The sequence below is a fragment of the Callionymus lyra genome, chromosome 2 (assembly GCF_982586985.1).
Source record: "Callionymus lyra chromosome 2, fCalLyr1.hap1.1, whole genome shotgun sequence".
NCBI lineage: Eukaryota > Metazoa > Chordata > Actinopteri > Syngnathiformes > Callionymidae > Callionymus > Callionymus lyra.
The window spans coordinates 23,548,423-23,571,659 of NC_141819.1; the positions used below are offsets into that span (position 1 = coordinate 23,548,423).

Genomic DNA, 23,237 nt, shown 5'->3' on the forward strand with positions numbered 1-23,237 from the left:
ATGTTCATCATATACCTCATAGTCAGGCCACCAGAAGAAGACACGGCGCCAAATGTTTCCGTTTTCCTCGCTTAGATTTTGATCATTGTGTGTCTGCAGGAGGCGTCGCTCTCTGCAGGGTTCGACCACCTTTCTCAAGTGTCATTCGCAAGGTCCTGGGGTCAAAGTTTGGCCCAGCATGTCGTATGAAGTGGCCCACGGTGGAAGATTTAAGACGATACAGATAATTGTAATCCTATTATTTAATATTTTGGATAATCAAAAATAAATTGATTATTGACATCAGGAACTAATAGGAAACAGCCTGGAAGGATTTTTCTCCTCTGGTCCGGAACCGTGTTCAGGAACCATCAGTAGATTCTGATCCACAGACCTCAGAGCCCGAGCTGGGGTGTAAGGCTTGATCAGATAACTGATGTAAGGAGGAATGAATAGCCATGAATAGATCTGAAAGTAAGAACCAGAATTTTAAAATTGATCCTGAAAGAAACTGTTGTTTTAAGGATCGGAGAAATGTGAGTTCTCCTACTAGAGCAGGTCAGAATTCTCGCTGCAGAGTTTTGTAAGATTGTGCTTCAGTTTGTATTTTTTTATAGCATCTTTGCTAACAAACCAACACAGAGACGAATAAGCTTAATTTAAGAACCAAGAATTCAAGAAAAATCTTTCAAAAACACTTTAAAGAGTGCCAGCTATAGACGGTTCGGTAATATGAACTATTGACTGATTTTGGCCTCTTTCGTGAATGAGTTTGACGCTGCTCTGAAGTATCGGAAACACTCCATTTTGAAACGTTTGAATTTTTCTTACGTGTGCAACCATCATGCACCACTTATACAATTAGTTTAACGTTCCAGATAATTCCCGGCGTCTATAAATGAAACCAATTTACCATGAAAGTACGGTCGAGTGAAAATCCTGAAGAGACTGATGATGCGGCTGCTGCAATAGGACGGACGATTGTTATTCTGGAACCTCTCGTTGTTAATGTTGTTGTTGTTTTGCTAATCTCAAGTGTTGACTTTTTTTAATGCGCTCTACTGAAATGAAAGTCCACATCTGATCTGTCGTGCTGTCATTCGTTGCTTTCTACAGATGTTTCTTTTGAGCTGCTCACAGATTTCCTGTGAGGAACCTCTGCTGCGTCTGTTGTTCCTTCTCAATGAGAAAAACCTTCATAGATCTTTCAATACAAGTCTATCAAACCAGCCAATCAGTGCCCAGCAAACTTAAAAAAAAGACTGTTCCGATCTTGGACCAAATCAGAGGTTATAATGTACTGTAAATTCTTGGCATTTTTGATTTGAACAATTATATGTAAATAAAAAAAATGTTCTTTTCAAGCGTATGGCAAACGTTCACTGCTAGAATAACATTATTGATACTGTATGTCGTTTGAAAAAATAAATCTGAGCTGAGTTTTTTTTAAGTAAAGACCTGATGTTGCTCTCTCTTGTATTTGTACACAATGTTTGGTGTTGCTTTTATTTATTTTTTCTAAATAAAACTGTTCTGAAACTCATGATTAAGAGACACTTTGGCGATGAACATTCACCACATTATGAACACGAACACAACCTTTAACTGCTGATAGTCAGTGAAGCAGCCTCGATCAATACTGTATATGAAGGGTCAACAACAATAACTGTATTCACACGTCTCACTGACTAGAAAGAATATTGATAGCTCGTCTTACTGCTTCTATAGGTAGATGACGAAGTCATGAAACTTTTAGTAGCAAATGTAGCTCAGAGCTTTTTCAGTGATGACAGAAAAGAAATATGTTGTTGCCCTTTAAACCTTAAAGTTTCATTAAAGGCTGAGTAAATACAACTTTCTAGAGGTTAATATTAATCCCACTTGTCTCTTAAAGTCCACATCATTTAGAATGCAAACAAAACTAAGGAGATGTTTTAATCCCAAATACAAAACACATACTGTATTTCTGAAATTTAAAAAGAATTACTAATACTACTACTCATACTACTACTACTACTACAATAACTAATGCAACGAATACTAATGCTACTAATACTACTACTACTACTACTAATACAACTAATACTACTACTCTTTATACTACTAATACTATAACTACTACCACTACTAACCTGGCTGCAGAAAAACATTCAAGGAGGGCATTAGATTTTTTCAGGGGGGCAAACTTTTCAACCTCAAAACTGATTGGCTTCAGGCTGAACAATGGCTTTGGGAGTACTTGTAAGGTACAGAGCAATATTTTTCACCTCACTAAAAAGTGACAGTTCATCCTGAAATCATAAAAGAAACCCAACAAAGTTTAGTGCCGTGTCCATGTATTAAACTAAAGCACGACAGAGCTTCACTTCTACTAAAAACATAAGCACTGAAGTCAACCTGAACACTGGATTGAACAATCAAATAAGTTGTCATGTGAGGTGTAAAGGTCACCAAATGACCATCGTGACATCATAGGCTATTTAGTCATTCTACAGGAGCCCTGTTTTTAAAAGGTACAATATAAACAATACTGAACATTCACAGAGCCTTAATCACCTGTTTCATTTTCCACTTCTCCCCATCCGGCGGAGAAGACTCTTGCATCTGTGTCCTGAGGAAGTCCAAGGCAGGTTTCTTGGTGAGTTCAAGAGGCTTTAGCTGCAGCTACTCTCTCAGTTTGAATGTTCACTCCAGGGTTCAGGTGTGTTTTCAGTAGACATGGATGGCGCTGCTTCCTACTCGCACTCCTTGTTACTTTTTCTTGTCAGCGTATTACGGATGTTCATACTGAAAACTAAAACCAATGACTGACTCTATAAGCAACTGTAACCATTAATGTCAAATGATAACAATAACTGTAGTGGAACCTAATGACCACTTGGATGTGCTGTTCTCTTGACATTGATGGATGTGTGTTGAGAGCTCAAAGAAGATAATAAACGAACATATTATGAATCCCGGATTGTTGTTATCGTTGTTGTGTTTTCTCACATGGAAATAACTAAGAGTTGAGCTACTACATTGTAAATTTACATCACTCATAATATCACTTCACTTCGTTCGACAGGGCAGAGGGTTGGTATTGTTATAATTACTATTGATATACTTATAATTATTGTTATTAAAACTATTGTTATTATTATTATATAAATGATAATGATTATAGTGATATTATAAATGTATAGTAGTATTCGGGGTTCCTCTGTTATTTTTTCGTTCACGTAAACCACAATGCCAGATATAAAGTGTAAACAATGCCATCTGGTGGTGGTGATAAAACATGATTTTATATATAGGAATTACCACAGTTTTTCATTTGGTACATTTTCAATACAAATGTCGAAGAAAAGTGATGCAGACTTAGGTTTTATTAACATGTTTTAATTGTTTTAGAGTGAAAAGTAAACTGACTAATATTTATGTTATTTTAACTACAAATTAACCTTCTCTCCTTGATGTTTTCACAGACGGGTCTTGTGTTGTGTAGCAGCAGAGTACGAAACCTTCAGCTGAAGAATGAGTTGAACAACATTAATGCACAAATATAATATAAATGGTAGAACCAGTGTTTTATTAACCACACAGCGATCTCAGCCAGTCTAACCAAGCAACCGACCCAACAAAAAGACCCGCCAGGCGAATCAATTCCACAAACTGACCATGTGAAAAACTCATTTACCACCCCATCTAGTTTAGTGTGATAATCACAGCTTCGGTGTCCAGAGGTTAAGGGAGGTTTCAGGGCACATCTGGTATGGAATGCAACTAGTTTTACCAGGACATTTACTTGAGTAAAATGTACTGTATAAGTTAGCAATAAAGCTAATGCTATATCTCCAAAACACTCCTGTGTTGCCAACATTGCTTCCTCAAACCATTAAATGATGTGGTATTATCTTTCTTTGGAGAACTCACTACCTTCAGAAGTGGTTGTTGTGTCAATCCATAGACACAACAGAATTGTGTTATCGCTGATAAAAACGCAGATGTCGACCAAACTCTTCACATCAATGCAGAATCTGGACTTTATCTCAGGCTTCTGTACTTCTTAAGGAGTGTTTACCTCCGAGGTGTTTTTTTCCAGAACAATTGTAAGTAACTAATTTGTATTTGTACAAAATGTTTGGTGTTGCTTTTTTTTATTTTTTCTAAATAAAACTGTTCTGAAACTCTGATGAAGAGACACTTTGGCGATGAACATTCACCACATTATGAACACGAACACAACCTTTAACTGCTGATGAAGCAGCCTCGATCAATACTGTATATGAAGGGTCAACAACAATAACTGTATTCACACGTCTCACTGACTAAAAAGAATATTGATAGCTCGTCTTACTGCATCTATAGTTGTTCCTTTTTTTATAACAAGCACCGGTGGGCAGGCAGGCAGGAAGGTAAGTAAGTTAGGTTTATTTGTAAAGCACCTTTCTAGACCAGGGTCACAAAGTGCTTTAACAATAAAAAACAATACACAGTTGAAAATACATGCTTTAAAAGACACATAAGACAAACACAGGAGTCTCAGAAAATCAGGGAAAAACCTGCACAAATAAAAGTGTCTTAAGATGTTTCTTGAAGGAGTCAGTAGATCATCAAACACAGAGGGAGAGGAAGTTCGTTCCAAAGCTTAGGAGCAACAGCCTGAAAGGATTTCTCTCCTCTGGTCCTGAAGCTCTTTAAGGAACCATCAGTAGATTCTGATCCACAGACCTCAGAGCCCGAGCTGGGGTGTAAGGCTGGATCAGATCACTGAGAGTGCTGCAGAGTTTTGTAGTGCAGGCGAGACAGCTCCTTCTTGTTTATACATGAAAATAAACTCTTACAATTGTCTAAACGAGAAGACATGTACAGAAACAAGAACATCCTCATGACAGAAACAACGTTTTCAGTATATGAAAATTAGCTTTTGCATTAGCATTAGCATAAGCCACTTCAATCTGTCGTGTTTTCATGAGAAGCTCGTGTCACATTAAAAACTTAAATGTATACAACTGTACAAAGTTGTGTATTTTTATATTCTCTGGCTAAATGATGCTGTGTATAACTACCGGCCACATACGTTTGACTTAAAGGCCGCAAATTAATTTCCTCTCAAACCGCTGAGCTTGTGTAAATAATCCATTTAAAAGTCAAATCTTAGTGGAACTAAGGCAATGGTTGTGTATCTAGACTCTCATGTACCGGTAGCCGATATGTCCAGTGGGTCGCGGGTCACCAGGACAGTATCCTGATCAGATGACTAAGCATTGACTCCAGTCTGAACCTCCTCCAGATGACGAAGCTCTTCATCTTAAGTGTCCCGACGTTTCACAGCTTTTGGTTTCAGCTCAGCATCTTCTAAACCTCAACAATAGATTTGGATCGCGAGCACAAAACTAATGAAGAACTTAAATAGATGTTTGTGACATTGGAAGACGATCTCATCCTTCTTCTTTCCCTCACTCGTGTTGGTGAAACCGACCAACAACTGAGCTTCGACGCATGACTCTGACACATGACTGTTGAGCGTCGTTCCTTCACGCTGGACGATGACATCACTGCTCAGGGCTCATGGATAACGGGGTGCAGGAGAGAGAGAGTGACAGAGAGAGAATGTGTTGCAGTAAGAGGGGTCTATATCGGCCATGTGAATCCGCAATGAAGCATTCTGGGGCTTCTTGTTACAGGCCTTATAAGGGCCCAGGGCCCTGTGTCTCCCTGAGGCTCTTCTATTCTTAGGCTGTCTGTCCCTCACCCTCAACAACCCTGCAGGCAAGAAACTCCTCTCTAATATTCTTTATTTTACCCTGATTTTCTCATATGTTGATGCCTCTTCGGTGAGATATCTTTCACAGACGTGTTAACTTGTGTGTCCGTGTGCGTGCGTGTGTGTGTGTGTGTGTGTGTCTTCATTTTTGCGTGTTGCAGAGGCACCTGACCCACCCACTAGCGCCACCAACACCACCCCAGGGCGTTTGATCCTGAGTGTTGGAAGCAGAGGGAGTGAGCAGAAGCTGTTGGAGGAGGTCTGGAAAAAAAGGGGAAGCAAAGGGAGGACCAGGACTGAAGAGTCCACACGGCCGGACGAGTGTTGACATTGAAGCGAAGATGAGCACGTACACGGTAACTCTGAACGGCCCGGCTCCGTGGGGCTTCAGGCTACATGGAGGAAAGGACTTCAACATGCCACTCAGCATCTCCAGGGTGAGTCCACCAGAGGGGCTGACATTCAAGCAACAAGATGGCATGACACTACCATGGTCATATGTAAACACATGAGATTTTTTTTTATGTGCATGCCTGTGTGTGCATGATATGTTTGTGTGGTTATGTAATGATGCTGTATGTGTTAATGCCAGGAGGCATGTTTGTAATCCCAGGAGAGAATTTCCAGAACAGAGCCGGAGCAGAAACACTAGAATTGATGCACTTTTAAATGTTTTCACCAACAAAAAAGTATATATCTAAACACTAACCAAACATACCTAAAATGTGTCCCGTGGAATTTCAATAGTTATGCATTTTAAGGTGTTTGAAATAATATAAACTATTTATTTAGGGTATTTAATAAATTACAGGAGCAAATATTAATTTGAAATTAAAGCTGGAAAAATGTAAAAGATAAATCACTAAGATATTAGTTAAACACAATTTTTGTAACATTTCTTGATTTACATTTTATTTTAAGTTAGTTGCAGAGACAGGGCGTCTCTCTGCGGGGCCTCTGACGTACTTACAGCTTTTCTTTAAATAGCATCACAGACGAGGTAGCTAGATAATCATGGATGGAATGGTTGGGGAAAGGCTTGTGTTACCTTTAGCACTATTTATTTCACATTTAAACTCCAACATCGTGGAGAATTCAGTGTTTTGGTCCAAAAACAACAAACGAATGTGGTATAAACTTCTTTAACAACTTTTTTGTTTGTGTTTTGTGGACTTTTGGAATCTAAAAGTCTAAATAGTATTTGAATCAAAGCTCTCTTGCACTATTCATCATAGAATTTTGACAACAAAAAGACATTTTAAGCTGAAATACCTCAAAACTCATCGATGTTTACTTAGGATGTAGATTATAAAGTAACAGCTGTAAGATTATTAAAATCATTTTTTCATTATTTTTCCCATCAGAAAATGCAGGTTTACATTGAATTTTCATCTTGCTTTCATTTAAATAAAGCTTTATTTTTTTAAGTTTTTTTTTTGGGTGATTTTTCTTTTCAGAAAAAAAACATATATGTGTATAATTAGAGTGGCATTATTGTGAAATACTTTCTTTTGAATATCCAGTTCTGTGGTTTTTACCACACATGTACACAAGCAACCACTTCCCTTTACCTACCATGGAATCACAACTTTGATTATTTATTTAGCAAGAAAATGCTAATTTTCCCAAAAAAAGAATCAACTCTAGTTAATTCATGTATTACTTTTCCCGCCACTTTAGTCCATCATTGTGTGGTTTATACAGAATTGAGAGTAATAACTTTTAAAACACATGTTTAAGTATTAAAACTGTCGACATCACTCATTTTAAAAATGTCTATTGGTGCACATTTTCAGCCAACATGTAACTTTCGGGAGTTACTGGGGTCAAGAAGCATAAAACCCCTTAGTTTGATTGACATATGGGGAGCTGTGTAACTATTGCGTAACCAGTCGAGGTTTGGATTTCATTCTGCATTTCCTAACACAGAGAAATGTATGTAGAAAATTATTTGCAGAATATATTTTGCCAATATTTGAAGCAAATTCATCACCTAGAAGTGAAAAATATATGCCAACATTGATTTAAATGTCTGTAGTTAATCTTTTTTATTATGACTCTCTATCATACTGACACAATAATGTGGGGAAAATGACAACATTCTTGTTACATAATTCTGAAAGGTGTTGTCGAAGCGTGACAGTCGGCAGCAGCTGTTTGTGTGTTTGTTTTTCTGTGAATTTGTGGAGGGTTTGAAGAGGGTGAATCACAGCAGGCATCAACACACTTACTTATTTTTAACTCTTTAACGAGTTGACTGTAAGCCTAGACCAGTTACTGTATGTCCCTGGCGGCGCTGGAACCTGCTCTCAGTGGAGTTTACTCAAAAGAAAGTCGCATTCAAACAACATAACGTCATAGTCCAGTCGTATCGCACACTTTTATCAACCTGAATACTGGTGTTTAAGTGGTTGCCTGAACCTCATACTGTGAATCCAACTACTGATATTGTTACTGATTTAGTTTCAAACCTTCTAGAGCAGTGGTGTGCAATAACATTTCCTCAGGGGCCACGATTTATACACTGGCTGTTGTGAGGAGCCATCAAGCAAAGTTAAAAGCCGGAAAATTGTCACAAAAGTGATAAAATCGAACCTAATACGCCATTTTATATCCTTTTTTTGAGGGGCAATAAATGGTCCTGAAATGAAAAAAGTGAGGAAAAATGTTCTAAAACATAACCCTACAGTCTTATCTAGAGACTAGAAATGAATCAAGGAAATAAATACATTTGTACATGATCTTTATGTTCTAGAGAATTGATTACTTTATCAAAGAAACCTGATACATGCATGGCATGGATTTAATAAGAGGTTAATAACAAATACTTCATATACAGTTGATGATTCCCACTTAGAGAGAGCATATCGTATTCTATATTACGTTAAACATGTTAAACATAAATACGTATTTCTTCATTTATTTCAAAAATAATTAGGAAAGAACACAGCAGCCCATGAAGCCTACAGAGTAATATACATAAATCTTACTTTTTCCAAGTTGTATTTATTAAACATTTATATCAAAGTTTTGTCAAAACATGTGTTGTGTTTTCTCGTCTTGAAAATATATTATAAGAAGATATTTTGTCAAAGGTTTTACAGGGTACAATAGCGCTAAACAAATAATATCACAATTTATTATCTGACCTAAGAACACCAGGGGAAATTAACAAGTGGATATCCAGTTCATTTAATTTTAAATATTAATGTAAACTTCATCACATATACAGAAACTTAATTGAATAAAATTCAACCTATTTTCTATCCAAAATCTTTATCATGTTTATTTAATTTATTTAAAAAGGCCCAAAACCGTAGGAGATTTTTTATTCTTTACCAAACCTGACCCAAATATGTCAGGTTTGCAGTCAAATTACCTGAGGAATCTGTGTCAGTGGTGTAAGTGACCTGCCCTCTTGACCTCCTTCCATAGATAACTCCGGGCAGCAAGGCATCGGGTGGGAGTCTGGCCCAGGGCGACGTCATCTCAGCCATCGATGGGGTCAGCACCGACGGGATGACACACCTGGAGGCCCAGAACAAGATCAAGTCGGCCTCCAGCAAACTGGCCCTCACCATGCTGAAGTAAGGATGAACAAGATGACGAAGAAATATAACTTGTTTTTAGCAGAACCTGTAAGAATCCAGTGTCCATTAGATAGAGCCCTGAATTCAGAGAAATGAATAATAATGTTACATATAACAAGATTAAGCAACATATTAGCTCTTCAAAAAACATCAATGAATGTTGTGGGATAATATTAGACGTAAAGTAATGCAGTGAAAGTTAACTTTTAACACGTGTTTTGTGTCAGATCAAGACGTCCAGCACTGCTTCCCACAGCGACATCAAGAATGGACTCCCCCTTGCCCGTCATCCCCCATCAGAAGGTAATGAAACACTGTCTGTAAGACGTTTAACTTCATAAATGTCGACACGAAGGAAAAATTTCGAAAGAGAAAATCTTAAAGAGGATCTGATTTTCTCAATGATTTCTTCTCCATCGGGTCCAAACGTGACAGAGTTTGACAGAGGCCAGCTGTGGGACCTCTGAGGACGAACAAAATTGCTTTCTCTCCACTTCCTCCCCGACCTCCAACTTAGGGGCTTCGCCCAAAACCCCGTCCACGCCACTAGCGTCGTCGAGCCACCAGGGCCAGTACAATTCCCCCATCGGCCTTTACTCGAGCGAAACCGTGAAAGAGATGATGCTGATGCAGGGAAAGTTAGAAGATGGGTCCACCAAGGGATTCTCACCGGTGGGGTATGTCCGTGACGTCAACTAACCCAGAATAATTCCAATAAACCTCAGAGAGTGAAGCACCTTATGTTTATCCTGAACAAGAATACTCAGAACTTCCTGCAGCTTTTATGCCACGTGAGGCTATTTCTGGAGCAAACCCATCAGCATACTGGGTAATAGAAGCAGGAGACCTTTGGCTTCGCCTCAAAGAGGAGTCAAATACAGTTGAAAATATGAGCAAACCTGTATCTTATCTTACTCTGTAAAGATAAAAATGACCAAAAAGAATCTTCTCAATCACGATCATTTGAATTATTGCCGTAACAACAATAGTAAAAGCAGGTTTGAGGCGACCTTCTTCGCTCTCAAGGACATCGTCAATCTACCAACGCTGCTATCAGAAGCTGCTAATAGGTTTCCTCTCCGGGGGAAGGTGTGAGCCGTTGCACGGTACTGATAAGTCATGTGTCAAAGAACACACTCCACCTCACCGTCTGATTCCACCGACTCACTGGCAGCTGTCGCTCACTTTTATAGAACACTCTGAATCCCCTTGACGTCCCTTCAACAGCTTCCACCTCACGTGTGTCGAGCAGCACGTTCCACTCTTGCACATTGTTTCCCTTAACCTGGATCCAGGGCTGGCATTCCAGTATAACTCCCAGCACCCACTCCCCACCCCCCCCCCCGCCGGCTGCTCCTGTCAGTCCCCGCCGATGATGCAACGGAAGTCGGAAATATCCAGCCGAAGATAAATGAGGCCAAACTTAGCATCCGGCTAAAGCTCGATTGTTTCCTTCACAACAACACGGTGTTGACTCAAACACCTCCCGTCACTCACTCCTCCCTTTTCCTTCCTCTCTGTTTCAGGTCATTGCAAACACAGCTGCAAAGTCAGTACCCACAGAAGTTCACCGATAAGTTACGAGCATGACGTATGACTCGTGAGAGTTGTGTTGAAGTGACCGTGTTTGGGTTATAGCTAGAAAAACAATCATCGATTGTTGGTTTCATTTGATCGATCGTGTAACTTTAGTTCATGTTTTTTTCTTTTTCTTGCATGAAAACAAACAGATTTTTGTTTTATTCGCAAAGATTTGTTCAAATGTTTCGTTATTAGTTGTATATGCTTGTATGAAGTATGCTTGTGTTTTCAATTCAGATGCCATCATTTTATTTATTGATCAGCCATAAGACAAGACAACACCATCTATGGAAAATTTAGAAAAGTCTTTAAAACCTCAGCGTGTTTTGGTCTCTGGGAGGAAACCGGAGTGCCAAGAACAGGGAATATGAAAAGACTGAGTTGCCTCAAGTAGGATCCAAACCAAGCACTTTTTAACCACCATGTGTACCCGCCAAAATATGTTCCCACTAGAAATAAGAGCAATGAAAGGTGTTAAAAAGTTCAAATATTTGTTTACATGTTAGTCAGGCTGTAAATTCTGACCTCTGTGTCCTGCCTTTGCAACTGAACCACTGGGCAGTGGACAGATCTTCTAGTCCGATCAAACTCTTGCATGTATCGTTATTGCTACATACTACTGACTTTTGTCTTGCAAAACTTTTGCAATGTCGTCCTCACCTCAGACGAGAAATAGCAGGTAGAACATTTGGTCATAATGTTAGTACCAGTCAGCTGGTCGCTGCAATAATTTATAGTTGGCATGAGTCTTCCGGTTTGATCATGGCATGTCTCTTCCTCTTGGGTTGTGGTGCAAACGTCCTTCCTTCTTCTCTTGCATGTTAATAAATCCCCCCCACCCTTTGCCCTGGCTAACTGTTGACCTCACCTTCACCTCCTTCACTTGGCAGTTTGGAGTACACCCCCAGCTTCAACCCCATCGCTCTGAAAGACTCGGCCCTGTCAACCCACAAGCCCATTGAAGTCAGGGGTCCAGGGGGCAAGGCCACCATCGTTCATGCCCAATACAACACGCCCATTAGCATGTACTCACAGGATGCTATCATGGACGCTATTGCAGGCCAGTCGCAGGCCAAAGGTCACGAAAGGTAAGGTCAGACGCCCTGAATACGTCTCCTGGTCTGGTTGTATTGGTAGTTAGTGACTAGCTAGTCAGGTAGATACTGTAGTCCCAGTAGTAGTGCCCAGGCTGATCCCTGTTGTCTATGTCCTGTCATTGCTCTCCTCTATGCTTTTCATCCACTTTCCTTTGCCCATTCCACCAACCTGCCACCACCCTCAACTCATCCTCCCCCCCATCCTACCACCCGACTGTGACCTCAGTGAGGAGGCCGGCTCCCCATTGGCGTAAGTACAGCGTTGCTTCTCATCCTGGCTGGACGACCGCTTGTGTGTTGCTTCAATCATCTTCCCCACTTGTGTTTCCCTGGAGGAACTGTCTGTGTTGTGAACATTATAATCTTATCCTCCTCTTGATCCCAATCCGCAAAGATACTATTTTACTAAACTGTCTCCATATGCTAAATGCTAAAACATCTTACACTGATGGTGCATTCACAAGTGTGGAATCATTTAATTTGCCTGAATCATATTTTTGGGAAAAAAGAAAATTCATTTGAAGAAGATTTTTTTTTTTAAAAGCCATTAAAGAGAAAGCTGTAATTACAGAATATGTATGAATAAAGGAAAAGTTATTGTAGTCAAATTGAATAAGTATACTTTAAGTCAAGAGAATTTGGATATCTATATTGGTAGAAATGTATATTCTTTACAACAGATGGAGAAATGCTTTTATTTTTGGTGTCATTTAAAAAAACATTGGGAGAAAATAATTATGACCAAAGATTACTATATAGAAATGTAACATCAATGTAATAATTAGTAACAATAATACTGTAATTGTATAGTATTATTCAAATGATCAAACTGTCTTTAATAGTTTTGATTTACAATGTTATGATTCACTTTTAATAATTTGTGAACAAAACATTTAACATATTTATAGAAGACATTAGATTTATAGATTATTTCAATAACGGGTTCATCCTAATAAAAGTGAATCAAGTAACTTGTAACAAAGAATGCCTGGGAAATTAAAGATATGAATAGTTTTAATATAAATAAACAGGAATCGCTTCCAATCATTCTAATCCGGTGTTTGACTTCAAGTTCTGTTTTCAGTCGTGCTCTGAAAAAGAAGAAGACGATAGAATCTCATAAAGAGATTTTATCCGACTGCGAATGTTCTGAGTATTTCTTTTAATCTGCAGGAATCACGACCAACTCACTCCTCTAACATCATCTAAACATTCCTCGACTGTTGAACCTGAACGGTGTCGACCCGTCGGGGCACATCAGAAACATGATTTCTGATCGCCATCGATCCGACATCATGTTTCAGGGAAGCCGTCAGCGTTTCTAACTTCCTCTCTGGTGTGCAGTGTGTTGCCCATTAAGGACCCTGTGGTGGACTGCGCCTCCCCGGTGTACCAGGCCGTGATCCGGCCCTTAGAGTCCTCCCAGGACATGAGTGAGTGGGCACGCCGCGCCGCCAACCTGCAGTCCAAAAGCTTCAGGATGCTGGCCCACATCACCGGCACCGAATACCGTCAGTATAAGTTCCCCTGGTGCTATTTGAGTCGAACGGACCGTCATATTACGATTGAATTCCTACTTTCATTTTTCCCCGAGTAGTGCAAGATCCAGACGAGGAGGCTCTTCAGAGGTCGAGGTGAGAGCATACATTGAGGGAAAACTTCAAGAAGCTGGTTTCAGACTCAAATTAAAATCAATTCAACATGAGGTTTCCCTTAAATAAATCACTGGTGCGTTCACTTAATACATTTGTGGAGGTCAATCATCTATCCTCACTATAACATCTGTCACTGGGACTGAAAGTCCATGACAGGGTCAGCAATGACACATGAGAAGTTCAAGTGCTTTATCATGCACGTAGGAGACAGAAAGTCCTTATTTGAATCCACCAATTATATCTAAGACGAAACCTAAGATTAAAAATATATTTATAAATAAGAATGTATTCTACCCGGCCACGTGTTCTGTAAAAACTGTCACTAGAAGTATAAATACTTTATAGAGGTTAACCATAAATGATAATATATTTCAGTATGGAAATGATAAAATCTCAAGAAGAGGCAGCAATATTGTTTGTTCTGCTCTATATACTTTTGCTGTTGTGTTACAACAAATGAACTAAAATATTGTTCGTAGAGCGTTGGCTTTGAGTGACTATTTTTAAATGGAACCTCTCTTCATTTTTTTGGACGAGAGCGCCATCTGGTGACCTCAAAAAAACAATGCATCCTAAGGTGTCATCAGTACCTCTCATTTCACTTTATGTTTTCTTTCCCACCTTCAGGGAGAAGTTTGAGTCCGAGGTCAGAGGTCCTCGCTTTGCCAAGCTGAAGAACTGGCACAACGGGCTGTCAGCACAGATCCTCAACATCCAGTAGTGAGAGAGCTGACATGGACAAAAGCACGGGAGGGAACAGGAAGAAGGGATAAATGACGGGAGGAGAGCGGAGCACCATAGTTTAGAACGTGAGACATTAAGTGTTTATTGTGTGAAGAGGCTTTCTATGTTCATATGCTTGTTATTACCGGTCGACTGTACCTGTCTGCTGCTCAGACCTGAACTCACATGTGTTTACTTCTTTGTTTGGGTTCTGCCTCAGAAACGAAAGGGAAATTGTATAAAAAAAATATGGATCTGAGTGAAGTGCAGGAATACTTTTGTCCCCAGTATTAATAAAGTATCAATCACACACTAATTGTAACTTCTGTCGGAAGGACAAAGATGTAACTACATGCACAAATATGTACAAAACAAATGCACTCAAAATGAACAGATGTTAATGTGAATAAATGTTTTCTTTAAACTACAAAACCCTCCTGATCTCTGATGCTACCAGTTGTCAAAGATATCCTACTGTCTTGGCTGAAGATGGATCACATGTTTTATTAAAGGTTAGATGCTTATAAATAATATTATTATTATTAATATTATGAACTGATCCACTTTTGGGGTTTTAGCGTTTAAAGTCACACAACAAGTTCTTTATTGTTTATATTTCAATAAGGTATGTGTAAAATAATATAATTCGTTTTTGTTTTTATTTTCCATCATTAATTAACAATTAATTAAATATTCACGGGTAGCACATGGTTCAGGACCAGAGGAGAGAAATCCTTCCAGACTGTTGCTCCTCAGCTTCGGAACGATCTTCCTCTCTCTCTGTGTTTGATGATCTACTGACTCCTTAAAGAAATATCTTAAGACATTTTTATTTGTTCAGGCTTTTCCTTGATTTTCTGGAACTCCTGTTGTGTTATCAGTTTTATCTTGCCCTTTAAAGTATATACTTTATTGAATATTGTTTTGATTGTTTAAACCCTTTGTGACCCTGGTCTGGAAAAGCGCTATACAAATAAAAATTACTTAATTTCTGTGTTGCAATTTACCGTCCGGCCACTAGATGGCTGCAGTTTCACATTCTCAGCAGCTAAAGAAACAATTAGGAGGACAATATATATTATATCTCCACTACCAATACACGCTCCTAATGTTTCAGCGTCACATGTTGTAGTGTCATCATTTTTCTCACGCTTCTATGACTATTTTCATCATCGTTCACACAGCGTTTAAATGTCTCCGTGTGAGAACACTGGAGATAAATGTCAAAAGCCTGTGAGCTCCATCACGGCTGCTTACGTAACAGTCTTGTGCGACCCGACCCACATGTGTGTGTGTGTACGTGGGCCACATCTGCAGGAGACCATGATCTACTGTAACGCCTTCTCACACACCACGGATCTTCCACATGAAAAGCATCTCCGTGATCTGGAGGAGGTGGGAGTGGGGAGGGGGGAGGCTCTCAAACATGGATGACGCCGGCGGTGGGAGTCATTGGGTAGAGAGTGGGATGAGAGGCGGAGGGTTAAAGAGGCGGGGCTGCAGCCTCTTTGAAATTGCTGCAGCATCCCACGTCTCTCCACACCAGCTGTTTGCTCCCCCTCCTCCCTCTCAGTCTCGCTGCTGCCGTCCTGCTGTGTCGTCCTCTCAGTCGTCTGCCGGGCCGGCTCACTTCATTCCTCCCGCCACACTCAGTCCGTCGCAGCAGCTGCAGCCAGGATGGATGTATTCATGAAGGGTTTCTCCATGGCCAAGGAGGGAGTGGTGGCCGCCGCCGAGAAGACCAAAGCCGGCATGGAGGAGGCAGCCGCCAAGACCAAGGAGGGGGTGATGTATGTAGGTGGGTAACTGTCAGTGGTTAGCAGCTAGGAACCAGCAGGTGCAGGTCTGACAGCAGGCTTGACCATCTCAAAAACTTCCACATGACGATGTCACCGCACTTGAAGCTCATCGTAGATAGACTTTTGTCGGGGTTTAAATGATGAACGGGTCGGTGCACACATGATGGAGTCTCCGTTAGCTTCACAGACTGCGTCACATCTCAAGGTTACCCTGAGCCGGAGTCGCAGGCCTCCTGCAGGAGGACGGAGGTCATGCAGGTTGGATTTCACCGCCTGCACTCACCGGGCATCCATGCCATTAGGAATTTGTACAATAAAAGTAGATTCGTGTCACCCAAAAAAAAAGGAGTGGGAGGGGAAGCGGACCACTTGAGCACTGCAGCAGTTCAATCCCCCTCCTCCTCCCTTCATCCCTCCCTCCATCCCATCCTGGCGTGGTTGCAGCTGCAGGATTTGACCACTCGGATGACTAAACACCTTTTAAGCCGTTACCCACATCGTGACAAGATGAAAGAGGGCTCGACAAAGACTAATCCTGTTACCAGAAGAACACAATTGTGTGTTAGAACACGAGGAAAGAGTCGAGGAAAGAGTCGAGGCACGAGTGCGAACGCTTGGTTCTCACGTCACCGTATTTCTAAGTTGTATGGCCTACCATTGATTTTCTATTTCTGAGAGAGTTATGAAATACTTGAAACATAACACATGATTTCTGCATATAATAATGAAATAGGACATTTCTTCTGTCAATTCATCATTAAAATGGTAAATATGTCACAGTTTAGATGTGAATGGTGAGCATTCAAATGAAGCTTCTCTCTCTTAAAAATATAACCACTTTAAATCACATGAATAATCATTTAAAAAAAAGTGTATATATGTATTTTTTTTCATAAAGATGTAACAAGGAATAAAGGGACACATTATTAACGGACAGCATCTGGAAATATATTAATTTCTTCTCAGGTTCTTGTAATAAAATATATTACTATTATAATAGTGACTGGTCGACACTGATATACGACTCAATTCGTAGCATGAAAGTTCAGACCTTAGATGGTCTATAATATTGCCTAATATACAATCATTTAAAAATAATTAGAGCAGCCACATGAAGAGACTTTTTAGAGGCGTGGAAGAGGTTTGTACTAAATACAATATTTATAAATCAAGTAGTAACTGTGTATCATGTGACTAACATATTGAAAAGAAAACATGGAATGCCTAAAATAACAGTTTTTTCAGTACAATGTCATAACTATTGATGCAAGAACATAATTATCAATATGTCTATAAGAAAACATGGAAAACGTGTAGATATCAGTTCTTAAATTAAAATGTTGTCTTCTTTTAATCAATATATGTATACATACAAGTTAATCTTTATTTGAACCGATCTTGGGCCAATTGGACAACATTTCAAGGATATATTTAATGTTCTTTTATTTTAAAAAGTAATTAAGTAATAATGCAAATCCCATCAATGACATTTACATTGCAGTATGCCAGAAACCCCATAGAACCATAATAATCAAAGTCTTTAATGATAAAACGGCATAGAATCATAATTTTTAAAATGATGAGTGCACCAATAAGTGAATAATCCGTGTTGTGTTTTTTAATCTTCATTTAGGATTATCATCTTCTCCACATTGTGCAGGACCTTCATCCACACAAACCTCACTCAACCATTAAAAAATAAGTCACATCAATAGTTAAAGACGTTTCCATGGAGACGATGAATTCTGCATGATGAAGAGACCGGATATTTGCGATAGCGTGACACTGGAGGAGCGCCTCCTGCTGGCCGAGGACCAAAGAAGCTGTGTCATTGTGAGAGTGTCAGAGCGGCCACAGTGTCGAGGATGGTGTGAGGGGTGTGGATGGAGAGACTCTTCAGAGGCGGGGAAGAGTTCTTTTTTTTTACTATTTGCTCAAATTAAAGAGGGATGCTTTGAGGTATTCATGATGTTGCTGCAGTTTTATTGAAAATTCAAATCAAAATGGGATGTTCGGGTTAAGTGAGTCATGGTTGATGCTGAAGCACCATTTTAGAAGAAGCTTAACTACAACTTGACACATTTTATTCCTCTTTAAATTTTCTCCTGCTTGTGAGGTCATTATAACTTGATCTGTCTCTGTCCCGTGAGCTGTCTGTTACCATGACAAACGACACTTTCTCACCAAAGATCAGACTCTGAAATATATATATGTATATAAAATGATTTTTTTTTTTACAATTTTTTTATACACTTATTGAAACAAACATAAAGCATGTAGAGCTGTGAAAGTAATATAACAAAGTTTTAAAAAATATTCGTTTACAAAAGATTGACTGAACCCCCCCAATGTTTGTTTGAAGGACTGATTAAATTCAATGTATTTTCTTAATCCACAGGCAATAAAACAAAAGAGGGAGTTGTGTCGTCAGTAAATACAGGTAAGACTCTATGCGTGAGTAATTGTGTGCATGAGTGTCAGTTGTGTAACGTATCCCGTGTGTCTACCAGTGGCCAACAGGACCGTCGATCAGACAAACATCGTGGCAGATACAACGGTCGCCGGAGCCAACGAAGTATCACAGGCGACCGTGGAGGGTGTGGAGAACGTTGCTGCATCTACCGGACTCATGGGTCAGGTCAGTCACCGCCGTCCTAGTGGACCACAGTCCAGACCAGGGATCGGTGAAACAGTTATCTTGGTCACCAGAGGGATTACATTTTGGAAAGGTTCTATACTTGGCCGTCTCTTTTCAGAAGTAGGGAACGTTTTTTTAAGGATTTTTTTCCGGATTCAGCCATTAAATACTATATAAATGAATGATAATCATTATATTTCCTTTCTTCTTCTTTTTTTTTTTAACAATTTTGGAAGTTGCTCTTACTAGATTATAGCATTATTCATCACATCACATGATTTTCTTTTTAAATAAAACTATTCATTACATCTATGACGGAACACCAATAATTATAATAACAATAACAAAAAAATGTAATTTTGCTTGACGTTCATGCAAGTTCTTGTTCTGGTAGACATAAATTAGGAGTCAAATATATCTGTGTGTTTTTGTATTTAGGCAAAAACACGCTGTCCTTTGACCTTGTCTTTCAGAACAGCATCAGGTGTTTGTCCAAGTTAAAATGTAAATTAACCTCTTCTTGGTTTATTCTCTTTTTTAAAATGGTGTTTTGCCGTCCCGTGCTACAGGAGGAGTCTGTAAACGAGGTGCTTGTTTTAGTCATGATTGATCGCTGGTTTGAAGCCTCAGAATGTCCTGCATGTTAGACGCTTCCTGTACTAAAACCATTCACTGACACGATGACATCTTTGGAAGAAAAAAAGCTTTTATTCTCCTGGATTACTTAAAAAACTGAAATCTAAATTAATGTAATGAACCCAATTAACTTCATGATTAAATTTAAGGATATAGTATTTTGTATTAAATACAAATATAGTTGTATTTTATGATTACTTATTTTAATTTTACTTAAAGGTAAATAAGTATTTTTATTCTGGGTTCAATATAATGAGGTATACATTTCAAATGTATAAAAGTGGTGACATGAGCCTAAACAACACTTTAGTCACTCACTTGATCGTTTTGCCGACACATATTTAAGGTTTATCGTACAGACCTTAATAAGAGCAATTCAATAACTGGTTCAAATTGTGTTTGGATGGTGATATAATTGTGGTTGATAAATAAAAATATATAGCTGTGGCAAACTTAAGTTATTAAATGAAACTCAACAGTTAATAATACTCCTTCACAAGTAAAACATTAGATTAGTAAATTTGAAAAACCTTTGACCAAGCATGATGTATTTATAAATAAAAAGTTCAATTGAAATGTAACATGTAGTTATTTCAATGACACACACACACTGACACCTGCTACGTTTCACAGCAGTGCTAACACCTGTTAGCATAGTCATCGCAGTAAAGCTGGCTGCTGACCCTTCTAGCTAACTATCCTCTCAAAGGTCACATGAACATTTCCATTTTATAAAAGCAGGTCAACAAGAACATGTTTGTGGTTATGTTTCTAATCTAAACTAGTGGCTGCTGTTCCTCTCCTGCTAACTAGCATCTCCATCAACATCTTTGCTAACCTTCTCCTGCTGCTGCCTCTCAAGAAGCTTCTGCTAACAAAACATGATGGAAACTCTCTAAGATATGTTGACAAAGATCAAAGATAGATGAAGGAGTCATGAGTCATGACGTCACTTACGGCCACAGTTTACTGGTCAGTTCAGGCATGAAAGCTGCATCTTCATCTTCACCATGTTGGTGTGCGTCATTCTGTGCTCTCGCCTGCAGGGGGAGTATGGAGGGATGGAGCAAGGCGGCGAAGGAGGAGAGGTATGTTTGTTTGTTTAAGATATTTTACATTTATTTTCCCTTTATGTTAATGTGATTAATGTGAGCCTGGTCTGGAAAAGCGCTCTATAAATACAAATTACTTACTTACTTACTTACATACAAATAAAGAAAAAACACAATAATGTACAAAAACACAGACAATCTAATAATGTCAATGATGGCCAAATACCCGTCTGGTACTATTAGTGTGAGCAGGACTGGTGGTCTAAAAGCCGGTCTTTGACAGCCCGTGAGAAGTGATAACAATATGCTTTGTTCCTTAGATTGTTTGTTTCTTAGATTATTTTAATACCATATTAAAGCAGCAATATGCAACATTTTTTAAATTCGCGTGATTTCCTTTTTTCCCTATAATGATGGTTTAATTTTGATTTATGACTCACAGAAGAACTCCAGCTATTATTTGAATGATAAGCTTTACAACTTTGTGTGGACAACCTGCCTAGAAAGGTGGTGAGTGTCATGTGACCACCAAACTGTTTCACATTAGAGGGTCAGAGACAGTGTTTGCATATGAAGTACTGAGAAAATGCCAAGAAAATCTTTAAAATAAAAAAAAGACCCTATGGTAAACAAAAGTAAATGCAATTACACTATTCTGACACTTGGGGGAGCCAGAAACTAGCTTCTACAGACGCATTCGAACAGTGACGTCATACTAAGAGTAACACAACTTAGAATTGAACCGATTTAACACGAACTGAAAACTTCTTCAAGGACAGAGAAGAAAAGTGTTTTATTATTTAGCTATTAGCATCGAAACTTAGCACCTTCACATAGTGCTTTTCTTTTTACTCATGTGATAAACAGCTAAAAAATAACATTTAAATATTTATAAACATACTTTGGTGGAGCCATTTACAGCTAGCATATCCAAACTAGGAAGCTTAAGAGAAACTTGACATCTCTGAAAGAACACTAATGTGCCTTTTTCTGGGAATGAAAGAAAGATAAGATCAAATCAAAGTCACGTGACCATCTGTGACTCATGATCTGACTCTTCACTGAGAGCAGGAGAAACTAGATCTGCTTCCTCTTCCTCCAGGGTTACTAGCTGCCATGAGAACCTGCCACCGTCATCTCCAGTCGTCTGCTGCAGCTCCCGTTCTTCTTCGCTGTTCAACACACCAGAACATATTTTTTGTGACTTTCAAAACTAAAACGGACTCTACCGGATGCTGCACCTCCACTTCCTGTCGCACCCCTCTTACTTCCCCCCGCAGCCTGTAGCTTCTTCTTCTTCTTCTTCTTCCTCCTCCTCCACTGCCTGTCTTCTGCTCCCGAGTGTTCGTGTCGTCCTGAGATACCCCCCAGTGTTGTTACTGCCCCCACACCTTCATCCTGCACACCAATGACACACACACACAGACACGCCGCGCCAACACCAGCAGAGACACACCAGTGTGTGACCAAAGACATGTGTGTGTGTGTGTTTGAAGCATGTTGGGGAAAAAAAAGTGAGAGTGAAGCCAATGAGTTGAAGACTGTTGTTGTTTGCACTGTCGTAGGTTTGCCACTCTAGACTGCATGAGCAAGTAGAACGTTGTGTGTTTCTGTAGAGTAGCAGCTGAGTGTGTGTGTAGCTTTTTACAGCTTCAGTGTGTCACGTTGCAAAAGTAAGCTAAGTGTGTTTTTGGTGGGAAATATTTGTGTTTCTTCCAGTTTCAACGAATCAGAACATCAGGCCGACGATACTCGAGATTAAGGGATCAAAGTCTGAAGGTCAGGGTGATTGGTTAAGAAGCACTTTGAGAATACACAAGTCTTGTTGAGACAAACTGCATATTAAAGACTGTAATCTATTCTCTCAACATGGAAAAAAAAGTCCAAGTTTTTCTTTTTATTTGAGCTTTGTGCAATTGTCTGAAATGCAAAAGTATAACTTCAAAGGAAGCGCTAACAAGTCAGTGTTGTAATGGTGTCGCAGCTTTACAGTGTTTGTGTACTCGCCTTGCATGGCATAGAGATGATGGTGATGCAATTCAAGGATTTAAGATAAGCACCGACTGTATCTGTTTATTATGGGATGTCTTTGATGATACGTCTTTGATCACACACGGTGGCTGCCTGCGAAGTGTGTGTGTCGGGAGGCGCTGGTGTTTGCGTGTGTTGACTTTGAACAGGATTAGCCAGCAAAGTGTATGTGTGTTGGTTCCCGGAGCAGGATTGTGTGTTTTTAATTTTGAGGCCAATGGGACCCGTTGACTGCATGTTGCCTTACCAAGCAATCAAACTCACACCACACACACTTATATTTATTCTCCCGCTCTCACACCAAACACACTCACAGACACACACAACAGAACATTTTTAAGTTGAAGCTGATTTTATAAACTATAGCAGTGTAATTAAAAGGTTTGGTTGAAAGTCAGTCTGTCTTGTGGCATCATTTATAATCCAGTTCATTCATTCATTCATTCATTCATTCATTTTCTACCACTTTATCCCTTACCGGGGTTGCGGGGAGACTGGAGCCTATCCCAGTTTTCATTGGGCGAAAGGGAGGGGACACCCTGGACAGGACGCCAGTCTATCGCAGGGCACAAAAAGACAGACAACCATTCACACACACTCTCATACCTATGGACAATTTTAAGTTCTCAAACAACCTCTGTGTAAATTTCCTAAACTGTTACCAAGTGTGACCAGCAGGGGGCATTTCCGTGCGTATAGACACAGGC

At 39.5% G+C, this 23,237-nt stretch overlaps 2 protein-coding genes across 3 annotated transcripts; both read left to right on the top strand.

Moving 5' to 3' along the window:
* Positions 1–5,889: 5,889 nt before the first annotated feature.
* On the top strand, positions 5,890–14,806 carry ldb3b (LIM domain binding 3b). 2 transcript variants are annotated; one of them, XM_087784202.1, is made up of 9 exons: positions 5,890–6,165; positions 9,164–9,315; positions 9,546–9,621; positions 10,845–10,867; positions 11,790–11,987; positions 12,223–12,246; positions 13,341–13,507; positions 13,594–13,630; positions 14,279–14,806. In XM_087784202.1, exons 1-9 carry the CDS (start codon positions 6,070–6,072, stop codon positions 14,370–14,372), a joined length of 867 nt encoding a protein of 288 aa, XP_087640328.1. In that variant the 5' UTR covers positions 5,890–6,069; the 3' UTR covers positions 14,373–14,806. The 2 variants fall into 2 exon arrangements, with proteins under 2 accessions (XP_087640328.1, XP_087640329.1); XM_087784203.1 differs by lacking the exon at positions 12,223–12,246.
* A 1,118-nt stretch (positions 14,807–15,924) lies between these two features.
* sncgb (synuclein, gamma b (breast cancer-specific protein 1)) lies at positions 15,925–22,927 on the top strand. Its single transcript, XM_087784205.1, has 5 exons — positions 15,925–16,172; positions 18,572–18,613; positions 18,684–18,811; positions 20,494–20,535; positions 21,602–22,927. Exons 1-5 carry the CDS (start codon positions 16,052–16,054, stop codon positions 21,608–21,610), a joined length of 342 nt encoding a protein of 113 aa, XP_087640331.1. The 5' UTR covers positions 15,925–16,051; the 3' UTR covers positions 21,611–22,927.
* Positions 22,928–23,237: the final 310 nt, after the last annotated feature.